This window comes from Lagenorhynchus albirostris, chromosome 7, assembly GCF_949774975.1.
Source record: "Lagenorhynchus albirostris chromosome 7, mLagAlb1.1, whole genome shotgun sequence".
Lineage (NCBI taxonomy): Eukaryota > Metazoa > Chordata > Mammalia > Artiodactyla > Delphinidae > Lagenorhynchus > Lagenorhynchus albirostris.
The window spans coordinates 102,097,171-102,115,255 of record NC_083101.1 but is presented as its reverse complement, the minus strand read 5'-3'; the positions used below and the strand labels follow the sequence as shown (position 1 = coordinate 102,115,255).

The following is an 18,085-nucleotide window of genomic DNA, read 5'->3' as shown; positions in this document are numbered from 1 at the left end:
GAAGAGAATGGAATATTTTCAACTGACGATAACTTACAACTGTTACCTGGGGGCAGGTATTACCTCTTTTTGTTTCCCTCTCCAGGGAATACTGAAAAGGATGACATCAACCACATCTTAAAAGACCATGAACATCTTTGCCTCCTAAAATCCTTGCCAGGGCATGGGTGACTACTGTCCCTGAAAATGAGACACTGTCCTCTTTTGAGAGCAAAAGAGGTCACCCAAATGTTTCTAAATATGGGCTCTCTCTAAATCCAAGAGACGTAGGTGGCTGCGTGAGGACCTCCTGGTATATGTACTGGACTCTTCTTCAAATCCTATGGGCAGAGAAAAACTCTCCCTCTTGTAACCCCTGTGGAAAGCGACACAGCATTCAGAGGTGTGTGGGAAGAGAACCCCAGACTCATGACGCTCAGTTCTGCCAAAATATGAGAAGTCTTAAGTTACCAGGATCCAATGAAGACAACTTACAATAATGTCTTGTCTGGTCTTGAAAGTGCTGATGTAGTGGCTGTAGTGGCTCTCGTCCATCTGCCGCAGGATGGCAATCATGCAAGCAATGAAACTCCCCTGGAAGGAGACCGAAAACACAAATCCCAGCTCCTTAGACAATCAACCGACAAAGCCAAGATCTGGGTGCATGTACTTTGGTTTTTCCCACCCAATTAACTATGCAGGGACCCCAGCACGCTGGAAACATACTGCATTCTAAAGGTCCAAAGGCATGGGCTTTGCAGTTTCTGCTAAAAAGAAGGTCCTTCCAGGTATGAGTGAAGCAGTGTGGAGGGCTTCACTCATCCTATGAATAGCCATGACCTCTGAAATCCTGTAGGTCAGGGGATACTGATTATAAGATCTCAGCTAGATGACTAGTTAAGCTGTAACAACTTGCAGACCCTGAGTTGCTTGTTGAGACCCAGGTGTAACAGAGACGTCCAGGGAGAAACATCCAAAGTATTTACATCATTTAAATAAATTTGAGCTTGGAGGAATGCAAAGAGGAAAAAGAGAGGTCGAAGAGAGGTCGTAAAACTGAATGGAAGAGCAGAAGAGAGGCAAGGAGAGCTCCCTGCTGGACCACTTCAATGTCATTCCACCAGCTCTAGAACCCTTTGGCCAGGGATTCCTAGCATGTTATGCTGTGTAATTGTGGACCTGGTTTGAAGAAAGGGATCGGATAATTAGATGATTACCATCATCTCCATTTTTGAGGCTAGGAATTACATATTCAACTTGCTTTCCCCTAGTCCAACCATATTTGAGCCACAGACTTAATTTTCCAGCCAGAGGGCAAGTATCTAAGGTAGTATCTTCTTGTATTCATATAGTTATGAAAACAACACAAATTTAAGTGAACTTGGCACAGAGGAGATGAAAATACAGCTGTTCCTGGGATGGAGAGAATCACTTCCTAAACAAAAACAGTGAAATACTATCCATGTACACCTCTCTCTGAATGAATGTCTGTCTTAGGTCTCTTTTGTTTAGGAAAGTTTATTTTTCTAACTATAAAGTGATGTAAATTTATTGTATTAAGGCTTTGATATATATTGCCAAATCAGCATATAGTTTGCATTACCATCAGCACCTAACGCTATTTGTTTCTCCAGGCCTTTGCCAAGCATTTGTCCAAATTCTACCCTTTCAGGAAAGCCTGTTTTTTATTCTGGCTGCACCACACAGCTGGTGGGATTCTAGCTCCCTGACCAGGGATCGAACCTGGGTCCCTGGCAGTGAAAGTGTGGAGTCCTAACCCACTGGACTTCCAGGGAAGACCCAGGAAAGCCATTCTTAATCAGCTTACATAAATTGTAACTCTTCTACCCTAACTCCCCTTATCCCACTCGTTTTTTTCTCCATAGCACTTATAGCCTTCTAGTACTCTGCCATTTATTTTTTTGTAATTGTTCTTGCTAGAATGTAAGCTTCTCTGAGGTAGTGATTTTTATCTGTTTTGTTTCCTGATATATCCCCAGCATCTAGAACAGCGCCTGGCTTACAGGAGTTTCTTAATACATATTTGTTGAATAAATGGTTTTTATTTACCACAGCAATTTGGGATAGTTCTTTTTCTATGTCCTCTGATTAAAAATCTAATCAGAGATTTTAGCATCGCAAAAGATGCACCTTTAGTAAAAGATGCTTCATTTTAATGATGATGCAACTCGGCCTTTCAACAGTTACCTCTGGTCTCGATCACACTTTTTATCTGACGTTTCATAGACATAACAGGCGGAGAATAAGAGGCTAGGGCAACACTGACATTTCTAACAGCATGCTAATCCCAAGTTCTTTAAATGGTTTTTCCTTGAACCACAAGGGCTGGATGGTACCACAGGGCACCGATTTTTAAGCACACTAAATATCACAGGGAATATGATACGAAGGGGAAAACTGACGTAATCAGAATTCCTCTCACGGTGACTATAGTGCATAGCTGGGAACATAACTCGGTGAGCTGCTGGGGGTGGGCACGGCTGACAGCATGCAAGGCACCGCCTCCAGGCTGGTTGCCCAGGGCCAAAGCCCACCTCAATCACCTGGTGGTTGTGTAACCTTGCTCGGGTTTTTGCACGTTTCCTCATTTGCACAATGGAGCTTGGTGTGACCTTTCAATGAAGTGCTTAAGATAGTTTCTAGCACACACAGAAAAATAAGCTAACAGTGACTACTACCATTATCATCACGCTGGCTGGACATACTATTACTGTTATCATTCTAACAAAGGCAGATCCACATAGAGCATGCGTACATTGAGAATTACAACTAAACTGCTTGAGACAATAGAGGAAGTGCTAAATGCAGTCAGCCAAAGCCCTAATTTTCTGCTCACCAAGGCTCACATTTTCCTGAAATAAAATATTAAGCAAATATTGAAAGAGCATTAGGTCGAATGGGTCCCAAGTTCTTAGTCCACCTAGGGTGCCTGCATATCTCAGTGGGTCTCTGCTTTAATATATTATAAGAGGCTTTGGTTTCACCTTCCCTATGAGCAACGCTCCTTATGATTTGTACTGGCGAGATCCTTTAAAATTTTCCCCCATTTGCCTCCCCTACCTCCCTGGTAGATCATTTTCCCTCAAGAGAAAATGAGCATCAGATTTACTCATAGCTATAACGAAAGAGTCACTCATCCAGGGGGGCTGTAAAGTTCTAGACCCCATTCATTTCCCGAGGGAGCTATGCCACCCAGCCCGCAGTGCAGACTGGAAACTGGGATGGGAGGGGCCTATGTGAATTTGGTCTCAAGACACTGCTCCCCAAAGCCCCACAATGGGCAGGTGGGATGGGACACTAAGAAGCTGCAGTGGGGCTTCCCTGGTGGCGCAGTGGTTGAGAGTCCACCTGCCGATGCAGGGGACGCGGGTTCATGCTCCAGTCCGGGAAGATCCCACATGCCGCGGAGCGGCTGGGCCCGTGAGCCGTGGCCGCTGAGCCTGCGCGTCCGGAGCCTGTGCTCCGCAACGGGAGGGGCCGCAACAGTGAGAGGCCCGCGTACCGCAAAAAAAAAAAAAAAAAGCTGCGGTGGCTGTGTGGTCCCCTGGGCGACACTCACGATGTGGGGAGACTGTCGGCTCATCCCAATCACGGTCCGGTTGATCCTTCGCAGCAGCCGTTCCATTATCAGCTGTACGTGGAGCGCCGTGGGACCCTGAGGGGGAAACAAAGGGATGGACACCACTTCTTCTGACTCAGCTTCACTTTTCTTAAAGAAACCCTGGACTGCTGAGAGTTCTCTTTAACTCTCATTCTGGCTCTTCAGTACAAAGCAATCTCTTGTCCAAAAGGGGGAAACATTGTCACAGAACGATACATAACGTTATTAAGGAATCTGCTGAACATAATTGATTCTGACATTTAAAAGATGAACGTAGAGATGCAGGGGATGCAGGGGAAGAAAGCTTCTTTAATGACCCAGGTCATCTGGGCTCGCTGAGAGCTCCCTGTAGCCAGCAACTCAACAGTTTATGGAGACTCCCGCTAGCACGAGGTACTGGGTCCTGATGCTGCGTAGATCAGGCTACCCAGGACAATTTGGCGCATAAGTGGGAAGAAAAAGGCGAAAACATGAAATTCTTGCTACCTCCTCTCTAGGATGTAAAAAAACAAGAAATTCAAGTCGAGGAGATTGTTATGGACTGATCATTCGCATTCAAAATTCCTGTGTTGAAGCTCTAACCCCTAATGTTATGGTATTTGGAGATGGGGCTTTTGGAGATAGATAATCAGGTCGTGAAGACAGGGCCTGGGACTGATAGGTTAGTATCCTTATAAGAAGAGACACCTGAGAGCTTGCCCTACCAAGGAAAGGCCGTGTGAGGACACAACGAGAAGGTGGCCATCTGCAGGACAGGAAGAGGGCCTCACCAGGACCCAACCATGCAGGCACCGTGACCTTGAACTTCCAAGCCCCAAGAACTATGAGAAATAAATTTCTGTTGTTTAATCCACCCAGGCTGCAGTATTTTGTTTCGGCAGCTCGAGCAGACTAAGACGGGGATTTACTATTCTGACTCTGTCATGTGTGACCGTGAGCAATTATTTAACTTTGTGGCGCTTCAATTCTCATAGCTGCGAGAAAAGAAAGAAAAGATCCCGTACAGGAATCAGCTGGGCTGATGCGCCCAACAGTGCCTCATGAATGTTCAGTCTTTCTTTCTCCTTCTTTCCTTGTGGTTTGATGCTATACTCCTTCAGCTCCAACTTATCAATATTCAAGTTGCCTTTTCAAAGTCTTTACCCATTATTGCTTCTTGACAGATATTTGAATCTCCTGCTTAATGCTTCCAACAACTAGATCACTGCTATTTATGTAATTTTATTAAAACACCAAGTATCGGTAGCGTCCCCTCTCTCCCACCCTCCCTTCTTTCCTTCCTTGCTTTTTATTATTTCTCTGCTTGCTTCCTATTTCTTTAAATGAAAGTGATTCATAACACCCGCCTCTCTGTAGGAACCTGGGTGCCGTGTGGCCATCATGGGGGGTAGCGACTATGATTTGTGTTCGACTGAAAACATTCTGCAAAGTTCTCCAGCCTCTTGAGTGGAGGCTATGACAGGTCTATCTCTAGAACATGGAAAATCCAGGCAGTGTGGCCCCAGGTTTTTTGAGGGGGAGGAGATGAGGTGAGATTTAAAAAAAAAAAAACACACATCATTTCTACTAGGCTCCAGAAGGAAGGATCAGTTTCAGAGAGAACATAAAATGAGAACTTCTCAGAAGCTCCGGTAGATCTACAATAGTGGTGTCAGGTATCAGAGGTATAACAGGGTAGAGCTTTCTACCTAACAAGTCTAAACAGGGCTCTGGATCTGAAAAGTCCTCAGCAGGATCTCAGTGATAGGCCAACTGGGCCAATCAGGAAAATCAACCAGTAGCAGCCCCAGTAGTAGGTGAATCTCCCTGGACCTAGATTTGCATGACAGAGTCTAGCCGGGAGAAGCCTCTCTAAACACCTCTAAAATGGGTGCAGCCTGCCCCAGCGCCCAGGTTCTCAACTGCCTGGGACTAGGAGAGCCATGCAGTGGTTCCTATCCCAGGCCATGGGACCAGTGTACGCTCTGCTCTGCATCAGCGACTCTTTGACTCACCACATCCTTCCTGTCCAGAACTTCCAGGAGGTAGCTCAGAAGCTGCGAGCTGGCCTCATGGTCAGGCTTGCTGGAGTTGTCGTCTAATTGGCCGCTGAGCTGGTCTATCAGCAGAGGCAACAACACATCTCTGCACTCTGAGGGGGAAAATGCAGACCACTCACCAGCTGTAGGAGTGCCCCCACCCCGAACTGCCTGGCTCCTTCCTGCAACTCCCTCTCTGCCTGTCCCCCCAGCTCCCAGCTCTGCACTCAGCCCTGCAGGGGCTCCTCCAGGCCACCGAGGAGCATGTGGTTTTAGGCACGGAACTTTAGCCCAGTACCTTGACCTTAAAAACAAAGAAAATCCCACCTACTGTGGGTCCACGTAGCCAAATGTTTAAAGTATTTAACAATTTCTTTAGCTTTTTTTTTCCTAAAAAAAGGCCAACTTGGGAATTCCCTGGCGGTCCAGTGGTAAGGACTCCACGCTTCCACTGCAGGGGGGCATGGGTTGGATCGCTGGTCAGGGAACTAAGATCCCGTAAGCTGCACAGCACAGCCAAAAAAAAAAGCCAACTTGATACTTGCAAGCTAAGTCATATGAAACGAATAAACTAAGCAAGGTATATGCTTTTAATTTTTTTGAAACGTTCCACCTAATGGAGAAAATGTACTCGAAAATTCCTATGAATACTGAGCTCCACCAGCACATCTCAGTGTTTCACAGACATTCTGTTCATGCTTTCGCGGGCACGTGGACTTCATAAAGTAAGGTTATCTTCCTACTATGCCTTCCTTCTGAGATCTTTCACAATGATAAAATATCATTCTGATGAGTCCAGACATTCCAGGCACTAACAGAAACGACTGTGAATGGTGATAATACTTCCTCTGTTGGAATCCTCCAGGGCATCCTTGCTCTTCTGCTCAAACAATGCACCTTTGTTGTCTCATTTATGGTTTATGCATCCTTAGAGGCAGAGGGAATCACAGCGTAGTAGGAGGTTGACTAGTATTAAGTTTTCCACTTGAGAGCACTCACTAGCTTTCTGCACTCCCCCGACTGGGTCCTTGGAACAGCTGAAATGTCTAAGCACAAATTCTGAGGCTCAGAAGAGGTCAGAGCCAAAAGACGTGCTGATATGATCTAGTTCAAGTCCATCCTTCCATAGAAACAGAAGCTGAGACTTAGAGAAGGTCCCTCATTCGTCCAAAGTTACATAACTAGTCCGGGGCAAGGCTAGAAGGGTTCTCCCACCAACAACTCACTCAACTTTCCCTATTTCTGAGGTGTCCTGCCAGTCCTCAGACCCTCCAGCCGATACACACAGCATGAGTCACCCTCTGGGACTCCCTGACCTGGTGGTGGTTTCAAAAGAAGCTCCCACAGCTGCCCCACCCTAGCGAGTCTTGGGTTTACTGGGAAAGAACCAGGTATTGGACCTCTTTCCTATGTCAACTTTGGGACAGGAACACAGTGCTTTCCACCTGGTGGCTATGTGCTTGACTCTAGTTACAAAATGAAGAGTCTTTTATCAGTGTAAGAGTGTTCTCCTCTCCGCTCCCAGCAGTATGACGCTAGTCTGGCTCTCCTACAGCTCCCCCCAAAACCTCTCTGATTTATAGTGATTGCCAGTTTCCATGGGGTAAGTCCTTCTGCCATGGTCACTCTTCAGCCACTAAGATGACATGACTGGGCACGGAGTTGAGAAGAGATGTGCATAACCAGCTCCGCCGAGCCAGTATAAGTGGCATGCGGTCCATCACTGCCCTACAGCATCACGGCATCACTGCCCCATAACATCACTGCCCCATGGCATCACTGCCTGCCCCAGCCCCTGGTTACTGGCGTTATACTCTAAGTCAAAGGAGATGCATTTGTTTAAAAGGACCGTCTTTACTGCTTGCCTGTTACTTTATGGGGTTCCTATTTTGAGGACAAAGTTTGCTAATTAATGAAACACGAGTTCAAATTAAAGAACACATGATTTTGCTCTTTCAGGAACTATGGGAATGCTGAACTGACTTCACCTTCTCCTTAAAACTGGTTTCCCAGGAGGTCCTCAAGTACCAGCAAACGATTGGCAAGGACATTATTGACATTAAAAAAAAAAAAAAAAAAGGCAGTGTTGGCTGAAGACACAAGACCGGGATTTCTGTAAGCAGCAGTTTTTGGTGGAGACTCACCCGACTGCCGGAAAAGATTGCTCTCTACTATCTTGGTCATGCAGTTCAGTTTCTGGCGAACTAACTGGTTGTCAGGGATGCTCTGAATGAACTTGCAGAAGAGTACGCTGCAAGAGAAACCCCAGTAGTCACTGTTTTCATTCTGCCGAGTTCAAGGGAGCATTACACTCTTCCCCTCTACTGGGAAATTATTTACGCGTGGACAGGTTTACTTGGAATTCTCTCCACAATGACCTGAGAGTCTGTCTCTAGGAAGCAAAGGAGAGGCTCTATTCCGTGCTCACTCCAGGGCTCAGCCTGGGAGCTAAGTCAGCCTAAACTGGCAAATTAGTCAGGTCCATCACTGCTTTGCAGACCTACCTTCACCCTCAACTTCTGCAAAAGTCTTTTCGGGCTACCTCCACCCCAGCGTCCATCACCATCTGACTCGTCATTTCGGGGGTACTTAGATATAGGGCTGGAAGCGTATTATTATGTATTTTTTTCTGTAGTTAATTTTATGTCTGTGTGTCTCGTTTCCCTGGAGAAAGTGCAAACCTCTCCAAGGGACTGGCTTTGTGTCTTCTTTTACGGCTTCCACAGAAATGAGCACAAAAAGGTGTTCGGTCAATACGTGTTAGAAGAATCACAGCATGTGTAGCCGCCTAAGCTCAAGCCAGCAGGGGAGCTGCTTCTCTGTTAAGAAACAAACGTTTTTGGCTATTTACCTGAGCTCAACTGGATCGAACACAAGTTTGACGTCATTAATGATGCTAGGAAGGTACTTCAAGGCTGCCCCCTGCAAGAAAAACACCGAAGGCATATTCAGTTGCCAAGCAGGACAAATACAGAATTTCCTGCTTGATCCCAGGAAGAAACGACTGATGCTGGGATCCTGAACAGGGAACTGGACACAGACACTCTCGCGATGAAGAAGAAAGCTGATGTTGCTCTACACGATCTCCCAGGATCTTTTTCCTGAAAAGTCCAGAGACACAGCTTTCTGCCCTCACCACCCAAGAGCCACTGTCCATTTAGAATTCAGTTTTCTACCCAAGGAAGTAGTTAAAAATCTGGACATCTCCCTCACAAAGTTGCCATAGAGAGCAAAAAAGAAAGCTCGAACTTGAGTCTTTAGGGATTACGTATTTTACCTCAAAAAACGGATAATGATGAAGATGATGGGGACGACGGGCTTCTGGGAAGAAGGGGAGCCCTAAGAGTAAAGCCTGTTGCTTGAATCATCATCAGGATCAACTGGCTGAACTCACAGGGTCCAGAAATGCCATTCAAGGGACGTCTAAAAGGGTAGCTTGTCATCTTTGGTGAAACGACCATTTAGGTCTTCTGCCCATTTTTTGATTGGGGTGTTCTGATATTGAGTTGTATGCGCTGTCTATTTTGGAAAGTAACCCCTTGTTGGTCGCACTGTTTGCAAATATTTTCTCCTAGTCTGTCAGTTATCTTTTCGTTTTCTTTATGGTTTCCTTTGCTGTGAAAAAGCTTTTACGTTTGATTAGGTCCCATTTGTTTATTTTTGCTTTTATTTCTTTTGCCTTGGGAGACTGATCTACAAAAATATTGCTACGATTTAGGTCAGAGAATGTTTGGCCTATGTTCTCTTCTAGGAGTTTTACGGTGTCATAGATTATATTTAGGTCTTTAAAATAGGCACATGAAAAGATGCTCAACATCGCTAATTATTAGAGAAAAGCAAATCAAAACTACAATGAGGTATGACCTCACACTGGTCAGAATGGCCATGATCAAAGAGTTTACAAATAATAAATGCTGGAGGGGACGTGGAGAACAGCGAACCCTCTTACACTGTTGGTGGGAATGTAAATTGGTGGAGCCCATTTTTATGGAAAACAGTACGGAGGTCCCTTAAAAAAACTAAAAATAGAGTTACCATATGATCCAGCAATCCTAATCCTGGGCATATATCCAGAAAAGATGAAAACTCTAACTTAAAAGATACAGACACCCCAATGTTCATTGCAGCACTATTTACAATAGCCAGGACATGGAAGCAACCTAAATGTCCATTGACAGGTGAATGGATAGAGAAGATGTGGTACATATACACAATAGAACACTCCAGAGCAGTAAAAAAGAATGAAATAATGCCATTTGCAGCAACGTGGATAGACCCAGAGATTATCATACTAAGCAAAGTCAGGAAGAGAAAGACAAATATCATATGATACCACTTATATGTGGAATCTAAAAAATAATACAAATAAATATATTTATAAAACAGAAACAAACTCACAGACATAGAAAACAACCTTATGGTTACCAAAGGGGAAGAGAAGGGAGGGATAAATTAGGAGTATGAGATTAACAGATATACACCACAGTATATAAAATAGATAAACAACAAGGATTTACTGTATAGCACAGGGAACTATATTCGACATCTTGTAATAACTTATAATGAAAAGAATTTAATATATATATATATATACACACACATATATATTTGAATCACTGTGCTGTACACCAGAAACTAACACAGTATTGTAAATCAAATCTACTTCAATAAAAATAAAATAAATAGCTAGCTTGTCTTTGGCAAACCAACATTTGAAAATACAAGTGTACATAAAAGTTAAAATAAAGGGATTTCCCTTTACTTTCTATAAGTCATTCTAAAATTAACAAGTTTTCCACGAACTAACTAGGATTAATTTTCTTTTATCTCCCACCATGGCCAGTTCTATGTTGCCCCAGAACATCCTCACCGACAGCATTAAGAGTTACTCAAGGGGGCTTCCCTGGTGGCGCAGTGGGTGAGAGTCCGCCTGCCGATGCAGGGGACACGGGTTCGTGCCCCGGTCCGGGAAGATCCCACATGCCGCGGAGCGGCTGGGCCCGTGAGCCATGGCCGCTGAGCCTGCGCATCCGGAAGCCTGTGCTCCGCAATGGGAGAGGCCACAACAGTGAGAGGCCCATATACCGCAAAAAAAAAAAAAAAAAAAAAGTTACTCAAGCTGACCTTGATCTTGACAGCTTCCTCCAGAGGCCTGTCCATCAGCATATTGAAAGCGAGAAATAACTGGCGGATTGAATTACTAAACTCATCTCCATCTTCACTTTGGCCATAAAATCTTCAGAGAAAAAAAGAGAAGGCGGGAAAAGAAAAAAAAAAAGAGAGAGAAGGAGGTCAGATTCTCCATCTTTAAAAGAAGTTTTCCAACAGATCTGTTGCCTGCACAATGCTGGAAGCCCATGCCTCACTGGTCACCTCTTTACACCGTGCACAGAGGAGTCACACGTGCTCTTAGGTGGTTCAGGAAGGGGCTCAGTAGCTGAGAAGTTATCCCCACCTGGACAAAAGGAAGGTAGTGATTTGTACGTAAAGTCCTACAACAGAGCTCTCCCACTGTCCCCCTGAAGCTGTCTGAAGGCCAGTCTTGGTCATGTCCTCCAGCCTAGTGGCGTGCGGGCATTTCCGGCACAGAGCGGGGAATGGCTGGAAGCAGCTTTGCCTCAAGTAGCAGATAAGCCCTGCATGCAAACCTACCATCCTCAGCTCATTAGCAGAATGTCCAGCAAGCAGGGGACTCCCCGCCCAGCTACCTTCCCAGACAGCCCAGTCTTGCCACCTCCACGCCTCCCCTCCTGCCTCTCTCTCCTCTTCTGATCTTTGTGTCTAATCGCTCTGCCATTTGAATCATTCTGTCTCACCGCAACAAGCCCTGATCATTTGCGTTCAAGTTCCAGACAAGGGGTAGAGAAGCTGCTCTACCTAGAAACGTTCTGAGCCCAACCCAGTCTGCAAGTCCAGTTAGCATCCTTCTATCCACTGAACTGGCCACGCTGGTGCCGACCTGCCTCTAGGACAGCGTCCTCCCAGGACACGGGCTGCCTTGGTCTTTGCTTATTCGTGCTTGTTTGATTAAAGTACGCTATCAACTGAAAAGTTGGTTCTTTCTCATAAGTAGAAATCAGAAGGTCTTTGGCCCACTTCTCAGAAACACAAAAGTCCCCAAATTGTAGTCCAAGTGCATTTACACTGGGTGGCAATCTTACCACCAACTGTCAAGAGTAGGGATGGTTTGAACTTAGAATTTTATACACACACTCAAATACAAACGTACACGCATATACATATTTACATTAGTCTCCTCCGTTCACCTGTATCTTATATGGTACTCATGGAATATGAACTTCTCGGAAAATTATCCAATCAGAGGGTTTCTGCTAATCTTCCATTCATCCATCTTGCAGAACTTTAGAAAAGAACTTTATTTGCAATTGAGTCCACAAAGTATATCAAAATTAACATACCCAGAACAGAACTCACTTGATTTTCCTGTTCACCTTTAAATAGCCCACGTCTTGGCAAACAGCACCCCAAACCTAGAAGTTATTTACAGTTCTTCCCCTTCTCCCATGTTCCCACCAAATCTAACAGCAAGTCCTATTCTCTCTTCCCGCTAAATCAGTCCACTCTCTGTGTCTCCTCAGAGACAGAGCCACTGTATCTCACGTTTGAACTATAACCGCCTATTAAGTGGTCACCCAGGTTTCACTCTTAACCCTTGATAATCCACTTTCCACCCAAGAGATGAGATGATTATGTAAAATGTAAGCCAGATTCCACTACTTCTCTAACTGAAACCCTTCAGTGGCTTCCCGAGACCCCTGGAATGAAATCCGAACTCCTTGCTGTGACCTAGAAGGCCCCCATTACGCACCCGCCTGCCAGGCTCCATCCTCCCATTCCCAGTCTCCACGGTCCAGCAACATTGGCTTCTCTTGATTCTTCAGCTGTTCATGTTCACTGCAATTCTCTTCCCTGAGATCTTCAGAGGCTATCTCCCCATCTTTCAGTCTCAACTGAAACCCCAGCTCCTGGAGAGGCCTCTCCCACCAGCTCAGCTCAGGGAGCCTTCCCTGGTCACTGTCACACCAACATCTTTCCTCCTAGCTCTTATCCATCTGAGATGATCTTGTGGGTTTCTTTCTTTATTATAAGCCTCCCTGGCCTCGATGTAACCCACAAGCACCATCAGAGCAGGAACTTTGTCTCATCTGCTGCTAGATCCCAAGATCTAGTAGCAGATCCCCAGATCTAGGGCTAGGAGGGAAGGCACTGATATGACAGTGACCCGGGAAGGCTGTTTGAGCTGAGCCGGTGGGAGAGGCCTCTCGGGAACTGGCATCTGGGCAGGAACAGCTAAAGAATCAAGAGAAGCCAATGTTGCTGGAGGGCCTAGAGCAAGAGCTGGCACCCTATCGCTGTGACTTTAAAAAAGGGACTAATACGACTGAGCTTCTCAATGTCCTATTGTGTCTATCAAATCCAAGCAATCAGAGAATGCAGACTACCAGACCCTCTATCCCAGATCAAGCTCTTCTTTAGAATGAGAAAACATCAGGGGAAAAAATAACCATAAACAGGCCACTAGGGACTAAGTTCAACACAGCCGCTCTCTTAGTTCATCTCATGGGTTAATTAACTTGGCTTTTCCATTGGTATCATGCAATCTGACGGTGAAAATGATGGCCCAGATGCAACGCAACATTATGAAGGGTAAAAGAGCTAGTGGATCATAAGTGGAAAATATTTTTTAAATTTCCTCAATTAAGGTTTTTTTCTTTTTATGTTTTTTTGTTTGTTTGTTTTGGCCGTGCCCCGTGGCATGCGGGATCTTAGTTCCCCAACCGGGGATCGAACCCATGCCCCCTGCAGTGGAAGCGCAGAGTCTTAACCACTGGACTGCCAGGGAAGTCTCTCTTTTTATGTTTTTATGAGGATCTTTATTGCTGGACATCAGGGTTTGCTATACAAACTTTTAGGTAAGCGAATATTCCCTCAGTAGGACACCCTAACTGAATATGTGGAAATTCAACATAATTACAAAACACAAAGATCCAACTATAAAAGACCACCTGGAGAAAGGCGGGGACTACAGAAGCTGTGCATATGCTCTGAGTTGGGCGAACACTGACTGCTTCTACGAGGGAAGGAGGAGCTGTCATTCGTCCAACTCAACTTTTAAGTCATTGAACATGTTTAAAAACAATAAAAATGTACAAATTCATTGTAGAAACTTTAAAAATGCAGAAAGGATAAAAACTAAACCTACTTAAAGCCCTCTTATCTACAGTGTACTCATATCTAACCGGTGTCCAATCCTGAAATATTTTTGAAATGAGATCATATTACACTTATGTCTTCTACCTTAGTTTTATTATTTAAGAACCTATCAGGGTTATCCTACCTCATTAACATACCCTACATTTGAAAGGGCTGAATGTACATACTTTAACATTCCTTTTTGTTTATACCTGATGGATTTTTTTTCCATTAGATAGATTTTTAGATGGGGTATCACTGGACAAATGTGATATCTTCCTTTGCTCTGTGTGTGTTTGATTTTTATTCACAGTGCCAAATTTCTGTCCTTAAGAATTTATCTTCCTATCAGCAATAAAACACAGGGCCAATTTTTGTCCAATCTCACCAAAGGATAAAGATTTTTCATCGTTATTAAATGTGCAGGTAAAGATGGTGTGTGTGTACTGCATTTTAATAGTATAAATTTCTTTTTAAATTTAACTGACCATTTGAAGTTTTCTTTTGTAAATTATGTTTTTATTTTGTAGTAAGGATATTTACCATTCTTTAGTTGATTTTTAAGAGCCTTTAATTAGTAAATCTACTGACCTTTGAACTGTACTATAAGTTACAAGGTTTTTTCCATGTTAATTGTTTGCCTTTAATTTTATGAGTTTTTTAAAAACACAAAGTTAAAAAAATACACATGCTCAAATCTCAGGCTTGAAATCCTCTTACCTACAGCTTTACTCGTATTAACATATTAGCACGTTATCTACCTAGTTTCCAAACCTGCCTTAGAAAAATATTTTAACAGTTTGGAAATCCAGCTATTATTGAAGGGTAGAGATGGCACTGGAGTTGTGGGCATTCCCAGAAGAGTTATTTCCTCATTCTTGACTTCTATTGTTTTTGATAGACCGATTATTCTAGAAATCCAAACTGGGAATTATCGTATCTCTGGGGCTTAGTTTTCCCAGGTACCTAAGCCTGGTGTCAGCAAAGAAACACACACCTCAGGAAACAACTCCTCCAATCAATTGTCACTACTGTCCATCTACTCCCAACAACAGCTCATGATCCTGGCTTTATATATCGAGCATCATCATGAAGCCCGTCGCTGTATTAAATACAATCTCATCACAGGAACCTGACTTCCTAGTTATTGTCACCAACAAAGACTTTCAGTAAGTTGCACATTGTAGCCACCTGCATCCCTAAGTCCTGCTGTCACTACTGCCCTAGAAATTCTGCTGATCCAAAAGGACATCACATGAAACTTCTTTAACGGCTGTGTAGTGCACCCTCATCTTCACCCTGAAGTTCTGAAATTTGTTAGTTCCATGACCCAGCTGCTCACAGAGCTGAACATGAGCATAAGGACTAAGGAAAAATATGGGAAGAGAGGATGGAGAGCGTCCACACTGTATTACAGTCACCATTACCTCAAGTAGAGCACTCTAGATTGGATGATGAACCTAAACAAGTACTTTAAGGCTTTCAAAGCAGCGAAACGCAATTCTGTCTTGCTGGAGTCATCTGCATTCGCCACGTAAAAGTTCAGTACCTTGGAGAGTTTCCTGAAAAGGACAAGAAGGAGAAAAATGTCAATGGGGCACAGTGGTACTCTGGGGTTTGGGGTATGCTATATAGAAGGGAACTTGGCCTCCTGGGGAAGTAGAAATCACAACTATAGTAATTATTTCTTCTAGAATATGCCCTGAACAGGGAAGTTAAGTCCTTCGTAGTTTAGTTTTCTCATTGCGGTCTAGGCTTGCAGCTTCCCTTCTGCTTAGAAATAAGGGATGATTTCTTTCCCTTTGCAGGATTTTAAAAAATGATCAACAAATCAAAGACTTGAAGGGACTCGAATCATGAGTATATTTTAATCTCTGGCATGCTAGACAGACATGTTCAGGTGTTTCTGTAAGGGAGGGACTGTCTGCCAAAGGTAGTCAGTCACCTTAAAAGCAGTCTAATTCCCTCCAGTCTGACCCAGCTGTTTGGGATCCATAAACTGGAGCCAGATGGAAACTCTACCGAGTGTGGAAAGAAGAGCAACCCATGGTTCTGAGCATCTGATCACATGAAACTGCTCTGGGACTTTTAGGTTGTTCTTTGTGTCGATCCAGAGTCTCTGGACTAGGCGTTGTTATAATCTTGGGCTATCTCACATTTTTGAGGGCACTGATATTCTGAACTTTCCTTCTGGGAATCTCTGAGTTTTCCTAATATTAAGAAAAATTCACGGGAATCGTGTGGAATTGATCCATTCTTGCAAATAAACCCAGATTATCAGAAACACACCACCTGGAGTGCTGCATTTGGCTCTGCGTAATAAAGACCCAATGATAGGATTTCATCTCTTGTAGCTGCTGCCTACTTAGAAAGTGAGGCTATAGGGTGGAAAGAGCCCTATCACTGGTGTATCTGCTGCTTCCCCCAACCCAGCGGGCATTACATCCATTGTGTTAATTGGGGATTATGCCACATGACACCTCTTCTAGGTCACTTATGTTTTACTACATTTCTGGACCTTTATGCAAATAAAACTGAGAACTTTCTTGTTTAGTTCAGAAAAAGCCATGAGGGATCAATGATCTCAATGACAGAGCAGGTCAGCAGCACTTGGCACGAGCTGGCATAAGCCACCGTCAGAAAGACCTTTGCCATCTCAACTCTGTTTCAGTCACTGTCACGCTGCTCTGCACAATAACCAGGATGCAAGGCGCGGGGTGACAGGCCACATCCAACGGCATGATGAGCTGAGAACATTAGTCAGGGGCTCATAAACCAAAGACAGAAAGAAGGCTGCACTTTGGGAAAGGTGGAGACCACGCCCTCTTACGTAAAAGAAAAAAAATTAAATCTTCTCATAACCTCTAAGTAATAAATTCTACAAAGCACTTGCGGTGTACAGCTGAGGGAACGACCCTCAGTTCTATCACATGTCGTCCTGCTTCATCCCCTGTTTGATCCCAGCGGGGCTCATGCCGATCCCACTGACACCCGCCTCCGAAGATCCTGGATGGGGTCCCCTGTCCTGGACTGTGCTCCTAACAGCTTCAACGCCTCACCTAGAGATGCTCTGGATTCTTAAAGAAGTACAGCCTCATCTCTTGCGTAACTTCCCAGAAAGCGGGGCCTTGAATGTAATCCCCTTGCCATGGTTAGAATAGTTAGACGGTTCCCACTTTCCCCAGGGAAGCTTAGAACAAGGTTCTGCGCTTCGAGGCAGGGGTACCCAGCTCACGTCCCTCTGGTTTCTCAACAAGCCGGTCCCAAGAGCACGAACCCGACAACCCAGCCACAAGCCCTGCCCAGACCTGGTACTTACACATAGGCCAGAGTGGCACTGAAGTGCTTGTAAATGTAGGTCTCCAGGACGGGATTGAAATGCTGGAACTTGATGTCGCCTATCAGTGAAATAATAAACACCTGCCAAAGGTGGAAAACATGAATAGTAGCACAGCACAACCCCCGGCATTCCATCAACAAGCTGGAGCTGAACGCCTGGGACTTTCTTTTCCTTCTTGATCGTTACGGTAGCATTCCCATATGACTATTCCAGAGCTGAGGTCAAGTCTTGGGGTTTCTTTTTATTTAGCACAAACAGAGAGGGACCATGAAGTGTCAGGCACTGTGCTAAATGCTGTGAGGAAACCAGTATAAGCCAGCACCCCTAGCCTCGGAGAGCTGACTGCCTCAGAGAGAGGGCAGCGCCCAGGTAACCAAGTCGGAGAAGAAAATGGGATGAGAGGGGGAAGGGTGTGGGGAAGGGTTTCCCATGGGAATAGTAAACACTAACCCAAGGGTGCAGCTAATGAAATACTGCAGGGCATCCGTCTCCTCAGCGCAGTGTGGGTGCCCCTAATAACTGAAGTCACCAGACTTTTGAGTCTCAATTTTCTGCTCATGTTAACTCTTATCACTACCGGACACAGAATCTACTGATACAAATAACCGCTTTGTACCTACTTGTGATAGAAGAGAGCAAAAGATGGGGCACCTTCCACACATGCCCGTTGCCAGCTGCTCTGTCCCACGGGAATCTATCTCCAGACCTTCTCCCATGGAGTCATTACCATAGACTCTCTTGCCCATAAACCTGGCCAGGTGCGATCGCAGCTGGGGGCATTTTTCTCTTTGTCTTACATCCTTAAGTGTCAACATCCTAAACTCTTCTTGAATCTACCAGTCTCTGCAAGTTGATGAATGACCTGAAGCTGCAATTTACCTTCCTCCTTCTTTGCTGCAACATTCAGGGAAA

General features: G+C 44.7%; 1 protein-coding gene across 8 annotated transcripts in view; it reads right to left on the bottom strand.

Annotated features, from left to right (window-relative positions):
- Nucleotides 1–18,085, bottom strand: part of LOC132523872 (dedicator of cytokinesis protein 5-like) — a 112,745-nt gene that overhangs the window by 60,139 nt on the left and 34,521 nt on the right. For all 8 annotated transcript variants that reach the window (XR_009541680.1, XR_009541681.1, XR_009541678.1 and 5 more), the window contains 8 exons: nucleotides 17,153–17,253; nucleotides 15,261–15,395; nucleotides 10,744–10,855; nucleotides 8,471–8,541; nucleotides 7,764–7,870; nucleotides 5,596–5,732; nucleotides 3,560–3,655; nucleotides 475–573 (listed from right to left, as the gene is read on the bottom strand). Coding sequence is in view for 4 of the 8 variants with exons in the window: in XM_060155687.1 (XP_060011670.1) it covers nucleotides 475–573; nucleotides 3,560–3,655; nucleotides 5,596–5,732; nucleotides 7,764–7,870; nucleotides 8,471–8,541; nucleotides 10,744–10,855; nucleotides 15,261–15,395; nucleotides 17,153–17,253 (858 nt within the window). In the remaining 4 variants the exon portion in view is untranslated. The remainder of the gene's footprint in view (nucleotides 1–474; nucleotides 574–3,559; nucleotides 3,656–5,595; nucleotides 5,733–7,763; nucleotides 7,871–8,470; nucleotides 8,542–10,743; nucleotides 10,856–15,260; nucleotides 15,396–17,152; nucleotides 17,254–18,085) is intronic.